General features: G+C 42.9%; 1 protein-coding gene across 19 annotated transcripts in view; it reads right to left on the reverse strand.

Annotated features, from left to right (window-relative positions):
• MACF1 (microtubule actin crosslinking factor 1) overlaps positions 1–13,872 on the reverse strand; it is a 312,440-nt gene that overhangs the window by 65,482 nt on the left and 233,086 nt on the right. For all 19 annotated transcript variants that reach the window (XM_081054961.1, XM_081054954.1, XM_081054959.1 and 16 more), the window contains one exon: positions 12,215–13,686. In XM_081054961.1, coding sequence (XP_080911087.1) covers positions 12,215–13,686 — 1,472 coding nt within the window. The remainder of the gene's footprint in view (positions 1–12,214; positions 13,687–13,872) is intronic.

The following is a 13,872-nucleotide window of genomic DNA, read 5'->3' on the forward strand; positions in this document are numbered from 1 at the left end:
ACCTGGCATTTTGCCTTTGTCTGCTCCTGACTTAAACCACTAGACCCCTAGGAAAATCTGGAGACCTCAGATCCACACTTCCTCAGGTTCTATAATGCCTTTTCATCCATCCCCTCTCCTAGAGGATTAGTTCTGACTAAGAAGAGGATACAGAAGACTGGTTGGATCTTGCACGTTTTAAATATTACAAAATACTTTTTATCTCACATCTCTAGACTTTACAAGCTTTTATTTAGTGGCAAGTGGAAACTCCACAGTACTAATTTGTACCTGTTGGACATCAGTCACTACCATCCTCTGGTGCTTTTATTATATAAAAATGGCTACTGAGCGGCTCATTAAGCAGTACAGCAAGATGTGAATCTTGTTTTAAATGGGATACTAAGTATTTTGATACTATTTGAGCTCTCACATAATCCTGAAACATGAAGAAACTTTCAACACACTCTGCAGGAACTCTCATGGCCCCTGTAAGCCCTTTCCTGCTTGTAGACTTTCTAAAAGACAGTGTATTAATCCCTCTTTTTAGCCACTCACCAAGACAGTGGTGATGACAAAGCATGGGGCTTTGCGAGTTAGAAAAGACCTAACAAAAGAGTGCGAGGAAGGAAGGCAGGGGGAGCCGGAGAAGGCTTTGTGGAGGGAACCATGTTTAGTCATTGTACTTGTACATACAGAGGTGGTGAAGACAAGAATTTCTAAGCAAAGGGCTAGAGGCAGGAAACCTAAAAAGGCAGGGACCCTAAATAAGCAAATTCCAAGTCAGTGTGGCTTAAGTACAGGGTATATGAAAAGGAAAAGTGGAAGGTCAGAATGATTAAGCAGCTCAAGGCCAGTTTACCAGGGTCCTTGAATACCAAGCCAAAGAATTTATGCTTTATTCAGAAAATCATTACTACCCCAAGATTTACTTATGTAAACTTACCAGGGTATTACCCCTGGTAAGTTTACATAAGAGTTATTGAGTGGTGTGTGGAAAATTTCCTAAGACTTTGGGAATGGGTGCTCATTCAACTGCAATTTAATATACATTATCTCATTTAAAAATCCAAATCCTTAATTTATAAATGAAACTTGGGGTGGTAAACTTACTTGTTCAAAGTAACAATTCCTGGACTCTTAGAATTTGAGCCTAGGTCTGCAGATGCTGCATTGGTCTCAATATGCATAGAATAAATTGTAGATGGGAAGACTGAAGTTGGGGCAATCAGTTAGGAGAATTATACAGTTTAAGCAGAGGTAACAAAAGCCTGAACTTGTGAAAATGAAAAGGGGGTTGTGAAAGGAATTGCAGAGGTAGGATATCTGTAATTCACAACTGACCAGATAGGAAGGTAGAGGTTAGGGGGGAAAATAAATTTAAAATAATGCTGTGGTATTACTCCTGGATTCCTAAGGGCATAGTAATATTATAAAACGGCATCAGGGAGGAAGAAAATATTTGAATAAGATAACACGTTCAATTTAGAGCATTCTGAGTGGACATACTCAAAAGCTACCCATGTGGAGGTGTCCATAAAGGCCCCTCACACAAAAGATTGAAGTTTGGAGTAGAGATAAAGATTTGGAAGCCTTCTCCCATAGAACAGTGAGGGGTTGGACATCCCAGGGGTTACATGTGGAGAAATGCAGATGACAGAATTTTGGGAACTACATGTTTGGGAGGTAGGAATATAAACCAAAAAAGAAAGAGCAGCCGGAGAAGAGAATGGAGCGAGTGCAATGTCAGGAGAGTAAACGGACAGGAATGTTTTAAGAAATACTACGTAACAGAGGAGGAGGACAAGTGAGACCCACTAGACTTGGCAACTAAGTCAGTGAATACTTCCAAGGTAAGAGTTTCAGCGCTGTGATGGGCGCTGGATCAGATTGTAGGGGTTAAGGATAAGCAGTGGTGAGAAGGTAAGTATTGGTCCTCCCTTCCTCTTGAGGCTCTGTTGTTTTGGCTTCCACAACACTGTGCTATCCTGATGCCACCCTTCTAGCCAGTCATGTCTCTTTGGGCTCCTCTTCCTGTCCTCTTAAGGGAAGTAATTTCACAAGGTGTATCCTTGATTCTTTTCATTCATTCAAGAAGTATTTATTGGGGCCTACTATGTGCCCTAAACTATGCCAGGCACTCAGGGAGAGTGATGAGCAAGATAGTTCCGGAGCCTACATTCTAGCGGAGGAGACATTCATTTCAATTGTGATAAGTACTCTGAAAACAAAGCCAACACTGCTATGAGAGCATGGGTTAAGGGGCTCAGTGTGGCCTGGTGGTTCAGAGGTGGCTTTCCTGAGAGAGTGACCATATGGGCTTTTGCTTGGGACTGAGAGTAGTCTTTCTAGTTCTAGGGTTGCATATTTTCACAAATTAACACCTTCACAAAGTTGCTTGGTTGTTTCTACGAAACAGATCCCTGGATTGAATCTCCCAAGGAATCTTGCTCCAACGGTCCTCTCTCCAGTATTAGAAAAGGAAGTACTATAAATAATACAGAGGAAAGAGATTTCTGAAAACTGCCTCTTTCATTTTGTTACTAAAGCAATTCTTATCATTGATCACAAACAAATAATTTAAGCTTGAATTTGAAGAATTAGACCACAATCAGAGCTCTTCCTTTGGGAGTGAATTGCAAGATGTTAGAGATATTAAATAGTTCACTTGAATGGATGCAATGAATTCAAGCTGGAGAGAAGACCTAAGATAAGTTCAATTTCTTTGAATTCTTACCATCTTCTTTCCCTGACTCATATATACTCATAACCAAATATGAGAAGCACATATCTGCTGAAACTGTGAATTTAAGCTTTTCTGTAAAACATCTTGATGTAATATATGCGTTTTGCAGGGAGATGAATTATATCTGTGTTTTTAAGCTGCTTTCCTCTAAAATTAAGCTATTTTTCCCCCTTAACATCTCAATGTCTTAATTCATGATTGATTAATAGTAAGAAGTGTCTCTCCCAAAGACGCTGCCTTGGAAGCTGCCACTGTATGGCAACAGAGGAAGAAAACATGGTCTATGTTAAAAGCTAATTAGGCCAAGGACCCTGAGATCATTAAAACTGATCCGATGGATAACTCTGAATGACTAGGGAAGTCACTGAGCTGGTGACGGCTTCTGGTTAATTCTGGTTGATGATATGAAAATAACATTGATTTGTAGAGCACATAAGCCAAGGTCAAAATCGTCTCAGAAAAACTTGCTGGCTGTGGGATTCTGATATGAATGAATAAATTAGAAATTAATGAGTAAATAAGCAAACAGGTGTAATACATCTACATATGTGTACACAAAGTATATTTAAAGCTGTGTTACACAGTCATGATGTAAACTCACCTATGCATTGCTGCTCTAGGGTTAGAAACAAGCCCTAACACTTGTTCCCCACAAAAACTGTTCAGGGAAGATGTCTGCCCATCTATTTGTTTCACTGCTATCATCAAACTAACTTTACTTTATCCTCATTTCTATTTTTCCAAGAAGAAAATAATGAATCTAATCTTGGGATGGGCCTTAGATCAAGTCTTCTGGAGAATGATCATCCCTAGGCACAGGGGGCATACTTTCCCTATTTATTAATATAAAATACTTCATAAAATTCTAATTGGTATATTTGGATAATCTTTTTAAAATAAAAGTATATTATCATTTATTGAGCACTTAATATATGCCTAGTGCTTTCATCTACATCACTTTATTCAATTCTTATAAAAACCCTAAATATATGATTTACCATTGTTCACATTTTATAGGTGAAGTAACTATACAGAGGTTAAGTAATTTCCCCCAAAGTCACTCAGGGAGTAAATGATAGAGCCAGAATTTAAAGCTGGATATTTCTGACTCATACTCCTATTCAATTGTTTCCACTACACCATGCTGAATGAAGACGGAGACTCTTAGCTACTAACTGACCGAGTAAATGACAATGGCTCTAAAGTGATAGGGAACTAACTACAAACCAGTATTTCAGAATCTAGCTTTCTTCAAGCACATCTGAAGTAGCAAATTTCTTTTTTAGTTTTGCTTTGTTCGAGCTAATACTGAAATTAAACTGTGTTCCTCTAACCTATGCTAACGAGTAAAGAAAAGGAGCCCAGAAGCAAGATGGAGAGCTGAGGAATCCGGACTAGGATTAGAATTTCCGAGGACAAACAAGGATATACCTCAAGTCTTGCAGAACAGACAGAATTTTGAGTACTCACATGGCTTATGAGAAATAAAGAGCATTCATTCAATCAAATATTCACTAATCTCCAACACTATGTATGCCAATATGCTAACTACTTTGAAAGACAAAAAAATGGATTTATTGAGATGAGAGATGGGACAAATGCACATACTAGAAAATGCTAAAATTAGGCAGTGTATAACAAAGGCCAAACAAGTTACACATGTGAAGTGATTTAGGTAACCAGGGGTCGTGAGCTGCGGAGACCAAGGTTTTGTGGAGATACGGGACTTGTGCTAAGCCTTCAGGTATGGACAGAAATCAAACAGCTAAAATATATAGACAGTTTTGGGGATAAGAGGACGGAGTGGATGGTTATATAGGAAATAAGACTGGAAAGATAGTGGAGATAAAAAAAGTATAGCTTCCAAGAATGGAGAAGGAAAAGCCTGAAGGCAGCGATACAGATCAGTTCTGCCCGGACACCACCATTTAATTCACCGGATCAGAAGAGCCATCTGCAGTGATCTGGAGGGAGGATAACCATTCGCAGCAATCAGGGTGAACAGACCAAGGCCAAAGGAAAACTACCTCGGAAGCCCAAGTTTTACACGGCTACAGCATATTTGATGTCTGCTTCTTCCGTGGGAACCGTGTGCGTACATGCTGACTGTCCAATCACACTAGCTCTGCATTTTGAACAGAGGATCCTTTGTTCCCAGCAGCAAGTTGTCTCAAAAGAGACAGAGTTTGATAAAATCACGCTAAGATCAGTACTCCCAGCTGGTGCAGGGGCTGATGCCATTCCATAACACACCCTACAGGAAGCAGCTAGAGATACACAGCTGATTGATTTCCACAGCAGGAGCCTTGTGGCAGCGTAGGGTGGGGACTGGCCAAGCATGGAGAGAATTCTCCAGCCACTGACTCAAATTAGTTCACCAAGATCCCGACTTTATCCAACAGATCTGTATGTCACTCTTGGAACCAACACTATTTCTTAACTAATTTTTGTAAAAAAGGAGGAAAACCATGAAGCTTCCCCAGGCAGAACGATTTCATAGTAGGTTAACCCTTACTTGTCATGGAATCTGAAGAGGGCAAAACATGAAACCCCCTATCCTTCTAGAAGTGGGCTGAATAATTCTTTGTTGTAAGGGGCTCTCCTGTGTATTAGGATGGTTAGCGGCACCAATTAGATGCTGGTAGCAGCCTCTCCTATCAAATGTTCCCCAAGAGGCAAAACTGCCCCCAGTTGAGAACCACTGGTCAAGCATGAGTTTTGGTGCCAGATAGACCTTTCCATTCACAGCTCTAACATTTACTTGCTATGTGGCTTGAACAAGTTACTTAACATCTTCAAATTTCAGTTTTCTTATCTGTACCTGGGGTTTCAAATGTCTGATTTCTGAGGGGTGTGGAGCAGGTTTCGGATTAGTGACCATTTAGACAGAGGTCTCTCTTACGGCACTTACAACATCACTACACACAATTCTTCGTGTCTGTCTCCCACACCCCACTGGTAACTAGAGACCGTCCGTCCTGTGACCCTAGCACCCACCATGAGGACGGGCACAAGTGCTCAGTAAGGATGGACGGAACGGGATATGGAACCCTTCCTCCTAAACCCCACAAAGGGATCCAAGGATCATACCATGTGGCACTTATTCTCATCCCTGGGGGGCCAAACTTCTGAAAGGTTGACATTTCAAATCCCAGACTGGGAATAGGACAATGGCTGTGAAGGCCTGGGGAAGAAGTGGATGCCATTAACCTTCCACAGCCAATACTGGAGTCTGGTATGGGAAAGGCACGTGGAGTGGCACTGGCATGATTTTAAGGAAGGTGGGGAGGGAGCGCATTTTCCCCATAGCTAGGTTTTTCCACCAGGACAGCTGAGACTTGGAAGAATCTGTTTGGCAGGAGACAGCCCTTTGGGTGCAGTGACCTGACTCGACTTCCTGTGGGACCATTTTATTCCCGAGAACCAACCAACTTTAACAACAAAGTGCCCTTCAAAGCATCGTGTCCCACTTCCTGCCTGCTTCCCCGAAAATAAGACCGGGTCTCATATTAAGTTTTGCTCCAAAAGATGCATGAGGGCTGATGTTCAGGGCTGATGTCATCCTGAAACATCATGCTAGGGCTCATTTTCTGGTGAGGTCTTGTTTTTGGGGAGACACGGCAGAGGCCCCCTGCTTACAGCTGTGCCAGCCAGCTCGCGTGGAAGTGCCCAGGATACGTCTCTGAAGCTCCAGGACGAGGTGAAGGCTGAGATCACTTACCATGCATTTCTAGACACAGTGAGAAACTGTCCTGTTTTGCAAGTCTGCGCTAATCTCAACCACGTTCCCTCATCAAATACTCAACAATAAACGTAAGTTCTGCATGGGGTAAATTCTAGTTTTTCTGGAAACATATTTTTCTTCCTTCTTGTACAAAATCATGTAAATCTTAGTTGCAAATGCTACGTGCTGACACTATATTGTAAAGAATTTCAGTAAACTCAAATCAAACTGCTCAGTCCTTTCTTTTGGTTAAGGATATATTTGTTTAGTTGCTTTAAAATCTTCCCTTGCTATAAAAATTTCCAGATAGTGTTTTGTGAAATTCATGAACGCTGTCCTGATGACCTATTGGATTTTCCTACTTTCACTGAGGCTCCTTTAAGATAATGTACAGGCTACAATCTTGGGATTTTTTGTGTGTGATGCTGGTATTTTAAATACCAAGGGCGATACTTTAAAACGGGGCTAAAAAGTTCAACATGAAGCAGACTTAAAGGCCTTAAAGGCTGCTTCACCTTCTCCCCACCCAGTTCCTACGGTGGGGGTGGCGAGGATTATTACACAGTGCTGGAGTTCTCTGGGAGGGGCTGGGGGTGCTCACAAGGGGCTTATAAATATAAGCAGCCAGGCCAGTGAGCTCCTGGGCTGAGAACAAGGGTCGACCATAGTTTGCCCTTAAAAGTGCAGAATGAGGAGGCTCCCTGGAGTGTTTGCACAAAGGAAGTTCTGCTTCTCTTTAGAAATGCATCATCAACCAACACCTGCATCAACAACTCTACGCAAAATAAGCAGCAGATGCCAGGGAAAGTGGCCGAGGAGATGCAACCAGCCAGATTGGTACCAGCAAACATAAGAGAATCCAGGGCCCGGCCTAAAGAAAGGCTGACTTAGAGACAGCTGTTGCTACTACACAGACATGATCAGATTATCAGAAGGCTGCTTGCTACATAAACATTTAACTTAATCAATGAGCACTTTTTCCAATTGAATCCTAAATTTCCCACATATAGATGGTAATTTTCTTCTAGGGCAGTGGTTCTCCACGGAGGGAGATTTTTGCCTTCCAGGGGACATTTGACAATGTCTAGAGACATTTTTGGTTGTCACACTTGGGGAAGGGTTGCTACTGGCATCTAGTGGGTGGAGATCAGGGAGGCTGGTAAACATCCTACAACGCACAAGACAGAGGTCCTACAGGAAAGAATTATCCAGCCAAAAATGTCGAGAGTGCCAAGATTGAGAAAACCTGTTCTAGGGAATTCTTTTTCTTTCCTTGGAACCTAGTAGTTATTGGAGTAGCCTTGTTTAAGGAAAGAAAACCAAAATCAAAATAAAAAAACCGCCACCAAGCCAAGCCAAAGGTCGGCACAGGCTAGGGTGGGGGTGCCTACTCACTTCACCTTGGCTGCTGGAAAGCTGAAGATAACCTAGACCTCCAGGTGACAGACAGGCCATACCAAGTGTGATTTCCTTTCTTGCCAAGGGCAGGTAGATAATGCTGACCTCATTTGCTTTATTCCCTAATGAGCCTAACTGGCAAAAACTTAGATGGGCTGATACTGACACTTTGTAACTATTTGGAAGGAAGAAGTATCTTTGTGCAAATTGGCAGTCTTTCAGCTCCACCTCAGACTCTGTCTTTCCAAGAGTTTTCCTATGTGCTCAATAGGGAAACCTAAACTTACTTTCCATGAGGCAAACATCAAACGAGCAGGTTTACAGGGCTTTCTTGCTCTGACTTCACAGTAGGAGACCTCTGAGGACTCCACAAAGAAGCTGAAAGCATATGCAGTCTCCCACTCTGGGCTCTGCTCCACCTGAATTAGGACTGAGAGCAGCCCAGGGAAGCCTGCCTCACCTATATCCCGCCAGCCCAGCCTCAAAGACAAGGAAGGAAAAGACTGACTGGCTTCGGTGCTTCAAATGCACCAACAGGTGCAGTGAATCTTTGTAAGAAACCTACGGATCCAAAAGGGTTCCCATTTTCCCACTTGTGTTTTCTTGTCTCTGAGTATAGAGCGAGTCTGAAGCCTGGCGAACACACAGAAAATATAAACACATCTGAAGTACAGAGTGTGGGATGGCTCATCCAGGTTTCTCACCAGCAGGAAGCCACCACGGTGACCACCGCCACAGACTCCCAGACTGAAAGGCCAGTATGGTTCATGACGGGGCACAGGGGAGGAGTTAAGATTCACAATGATCTCAGTTCTTGACTACAACACCTACAACAGGGAGAATTTCAAAACGAGGAGGAAAGCCTCTTGTTATTTTCAGACTTAACAGACTTCTCCAAATTTCAAGTCTTTTTCTACCGTTTCCAGAAAGTTCACCCTGGTAGAATTCTTTGGCTTACGTTTCAGTGAAATAAAGGTCCCTCCTTTCTTCTTAGTCTCCTGCTATGTACATACAATTCCGTTTCCTCAATAACCAGAGACCCTCTTGTTCAGGAAAACGGAATTTCCGGAAGAGATTAAGACAAAGTCTTTTCCTTCCAGTTTTCTGAAAACATGCTCAATATTCTCATTTGTGATTTCTGCATTTTTTTTTTAACTTCTAACAGAGAGCTGAACACAGGAAAGTGCCCTGAGGTCTTTGCATGTTTAGATTGGAAAAGGACTCTCTTCCATTCCCGTATGAAAGATCCTGACTGGCTGACCAGATTCTATCAATTATTCAGGAGCAATCGAGGAAAAAGCCTTTCCCAGGAATAAGGACTTCCGGCTTTTCACATTCATCTGAGGAGGACATGATTTTCCCACAGGCTAACTGCCTCCCCGTGCGTTTATCAGCCCGACTGCATCGTCCCAAATAAGCCTGAGGTTCTCCGTAGACTTGACTCATCTGTCTGTTCCATCCACCCCATGGAGGACGAAACCGAGCCTGCATTTCTGTCTCACAGATGCCTATCCTCTTACCTTCCACAGATTCTGGGCTGAGAGCATGATCCCATTATAAAAAGAAAAGAGCTGAAAACTTAAAGCTAATGATGTTCTTTAAACATTGCTCCTCATCTGTTTTGTCTTTATTAAAAACAATTTGAATTTGAAAGCAGTTACACTTTATGAATCTGGTGTGAGGGAAAATGAATCTACACATTAACCCAGGAACTCAACACTCAAATCGGGAAAATGACTCAGGCCTCAGAATGGGTCCAAGAAGACAAGACCTTCCCTTTACTCAGCCTCCAGGGAACTGTGGAACTGACACAGACCTTTCCCCTCTCATTGTTTTCACTTCCCATGAGCTCAGTATGAACTAAGCCAGGAGTGCACGCCTCCCCTCAGGACCAAAGACCTTTGCCGGGAGGAGACAAAACTCCTCCCAGAGCCCTTGACTTTATAAGGCAGAAGCAGGCTTTCCATGTGCACCTGCGTCCTAAGGAGGACAGACCTGGGCGCACGTCACTTCCCTCCTCCTCCAGTCCTGCCTCGTCAACACCAGTCCCCTGCAGATAAACGTTGCTCTGTGTCTGGTCCCAGGCTTCACACCCATAGTATTGCGGTGGTGGTGTTGGGAGTTCGGGGGGCAGCGGCGTATTCTTAGAAGCCAGTGGAGGAAGACTGCATAACAAGCAACTAAGCAGCTACTGAGCTCTGAGCACTACCAGTCAACATACTAGGATACAAATAAAACACGGTACTGTCCAGTAATTCCTTAAAATATTCTAGCAATATCAACATTCAGAATAGCTCTAGAAACCCAGAATTAAATGAAAAGGAAATGATTACTTGTTCTCAAGTCCAAACACTATATATGTCTACCTGTGAACTCTTTAAAATTCTAGCTTGTATTTAATTCAGTTTGTAGTTAATAAAACAGGCTTGTTTGTTTACTTCATTTTCTAGCTCATTGAGGATTAGAAGGGAGTAGATTGCTAAAAGCAGACCCAGGAAAAACAGTGAAAAGTAATAGTACTAAGAAATACCTGACATCATGGTAATGGGGAAAACCCCAGAAACTACACACTGCCCCCACACACAGACACGCACGGCCAACCCAACCAATACAACAATGCAGGGCCCTAAACAATAACTCCAATATAGCACTCAAACTGCACCGTGATTTAGAACATTATTACAAAGCAGCCCTGAATGGCTCTGACGTTCCTGAAGAATCACCACAGAAGGGAACAGGATCATCTTTTTAGTAATGCTAACCTGCACTCATCATGACAAACTTATACACAATATAGTATTAGAAAATCTGGCAAATAAAATTTAAAATAATCCCCACATAGACCAGAATCTAGTTGATAAAATTATTTGGAAGCCGACAGGGATAAGCTTCCGTTTTCTAAGAAATCCATTTAGTTGGTCAGACAGTTAAGTCTAAGTAACCGGATCCAAGTAAATTGGATCAGTGAAGCAGGCCTACAGCAGGAGAGGCTTCGCTTTGGAGAAACTGACAATGGAAGAGGAAATGAAATGGCACCTGGTGCAGCAGGGAGAGCCACCTGCCCCTGGCATAGAGGTGTGGGCGTTTCTAAGAGGAAAACATGTGGGCTCAAGGGTTTGAATTTTCTGTACCTCCCCTTTCCTTCTTTGGGTGCCTCAAGAAACCCAAATACGACTTGGGTTGCTCCAAACCGCACGATTTCCAAACATGGTAAAGGACCTTCAGTCAATGGCCCCACTTTAATGCTGAATATACCGTAAACTCCTAGAGGGAGTTTGAAACAGCCGTCTGAAACAGCCACCTTTCTGCACTTGGATCTTTCTACAAATTTGTGATCTTTCTCAGGACCATGTGGCTCTGACCTGGTGACACCACCACCTCTCCATCCATGCTTTTAATAGAATTCTGACAGGAAAGGGCTCTGAGAGAACAACTCAACTCTGATGGCAGGAATGTTAACTCTGTAAGTGGGAAAAAAACACTAGTGATGGAAATAAATTGCTGGAAGTATCCATTCCAAATCTACTCCATGCATCAAGGAAACAGGAGCAGAGAGGCCTCCCAGAGGAGGGAGGCACTTTCAGATATTTACAACAAAGTAAACTCTTGGGGTAAAAGGCTCATGCAATAAGAGCCAAGCCCCAACGACAGTTCTGAGTTCCAAGACCCAGACCCAACAAACTTGCACTTTGAGTCAAGTCCTCTTATCTTCCCTACACTCACACCATCTCAGGACTCAGGCACAGAATTAATCCATTCTCGTAACTAAAGGCAGTCCATCTCAAGCTCTGCTATAGGCAGGGAACTTGTACTTGAGGAATCTGGGGTGCAGTCTTAAGCTACTTGCTAGAAGTGAAAAATTTCTTCGAAGTGTCATGTTTTATCTTAATAATTCATGAGAATTTTTGCATTTTATTTTATAATACATCAATAATTTTCCCTTGAAATCTGTGGGGGGAAAAATCCACACTTTAGGAAGATGAGCCAATATTTATCTTATGGCTACCCATACTTCAATTTGAAAACAGGAACCTGAAGAAACATTCACAGCTATTATAAAATCAGTTAATTTGAAATCTCCAGAATCTCATCAGAGGAGATTCTTAGAGTAAAAAGATAAGATCTGGACATTTCTTTCTGTACCCTTAATTGGTTATAAACACTGAAATAAATTATAACAGAAAAATGTACAAAACCTATTGCTCGAAGTCCACGAGACTGTTTAGTCTCTAAAAAGTATGCTTTCGTGGTGATGGAAGTGAGACTAATGAAACCAGGGACAGAAGTTAAGCAGTATACTCAATTAGTTCCTAGGAAATACACATTATTAGGCAGAAAAAAGATTACAAAACAAGGGCAAGACTTACTTTAAAGTCTGCTAATTGTTGGTTGATGATGTCCACTTCAGTCCCCACTATCCACTGGAGGGCCTCTCCCTCTTCTGCCGCAGTGGTCATGTCACTGAGTACTTTCAGTGTCCTGTAGAAGTCCTCCACACGGCCCAGTGTCAGCTCTAGCTGCTCCTGCCGAGCTTTACTCCTCTCTGTCAGTTTGCCACACTGTTTGCTTAGGGCTTCTAGCTCCCTCTTGAGACCTAACAAGTCCAGAGTTCCCTCTTCCTCCAGCATTTGTCGGCACTCTGCTTCAGAGGCCTCTATGTCTAACTTGAGGGCTTGGATTTTGTGAAGGAACTGCCGCACATCCTCAATTTGGGACTGGAGACTATCAGTGTCTCTGCCAATAGCACCCATGCCATCTAGCTCATCGTCCAGGTCTGCCAACTGAGAAAACATCTCTCGGACTCGGCAGTGAAACTGGCCAATCCCCTCCAGCTTGTTTTCCATCGTCATGCAACCACTGTTCACCCTTTGCTTCACTTCTAGGAACTCCTGCTGGGCGACCTCAGCTTGATGTAGAAGTTGGGAAGCATCAGACCCATCTGGGGCATCTTCTACCAGGCCCCGGGTAAAGTTCCTCAGATAGTCCACCTGAGGCTCCAGGGCCTGCAGCACTTCCTGTTGGGCTCTTAGCTTCTCCAGGTTCTTGTTGCTACAGGCCTGAGAGCCTAGAGCATCCAAGATCTCAAGTTGGTGTTTGGCCCCTTCAACCTTCTTTTCAATATTCTTAAAGCTTTCCTGAAACTCCTTGAGTCTCTGAGTCATTTCTTCCAGTGACCCTGTTTTGGCCTGTAGCTCCTCTGTAACAGAATCCATGTTCTGGTTGATCCCAGCTTTCTCGTCCCGGATATCATCCTCATCTGTTTCTGAAGAATTGATCAAAATGTCAGCAGCATTGTTCAGCATTTCCAGCAGGGCACGGCGCTTTTCTACCTCACTCAGCATAGCCTTTGCTCTCAGGAGACTGGACTCTAGCTGCACTGGATCCAGAGTGACCCGCAAATCTGACATCTTGGCCTTACAATCTTCTATCCATGGCACGAGGTCTCCCACGTGCCACTGATATTTCTGAGCTTTCTGCAAACAGTCCTTGAGCCTAGACTGTCTGTCTGCAGTTTTTTTACTAAGCTCTTCCCAATGGCTTTTGAGCTCAAACAACTGGTTTTGTAAAGTCTTTTTCTCTTCTCCAGGAGGTACAGAAAGAAGCAGAGATTCTCCTTCAGCCACAATCACCTCATAGGAACCACTGTGTTGGTTCAGGCTCTTCTGAAACTCTTCATTCTCCTGTAGCTGAGACTGTAGCTGCTCTAATTTTGCAGAAATTGGGCAGTTTTTTGCTTGCTGGCTTTGTTTGTCATCCAACCAGGTTCTAAGCTCATCAAACATTTGCTGGAACTGCTGGGTGCTGGCAAGAGCGGCCTGGAGTCTGTTCATGCGATCCGCTGAAATGAGAAAATCAAATTTAAATCAATTCAGTCTGAACATGGCATTTAACATGTTTGCTGAGAGTATATGGTCTAATCTTAGAGCAAAGAAACTAATGTTAATTGAGGGCCGACACAAGCTAAGAGACAGAGCAAGGCTCCTCCACATACTACATCTTATTAAATAGTCACTTCAGTCGCATA

Source organism: Rhinolophus hipposideros (genome assembly GCF_964194185.1).
Source record: "Rhinolophus hipposideros genome assembly, chromosome: 8".
Lineage (NCBI taxonomy): Eukaryota > Metazoa > Chordata > Mammalia > Chiroptera > Rhinolophidae > Rhinolophus > Rhinolophus hipposideros.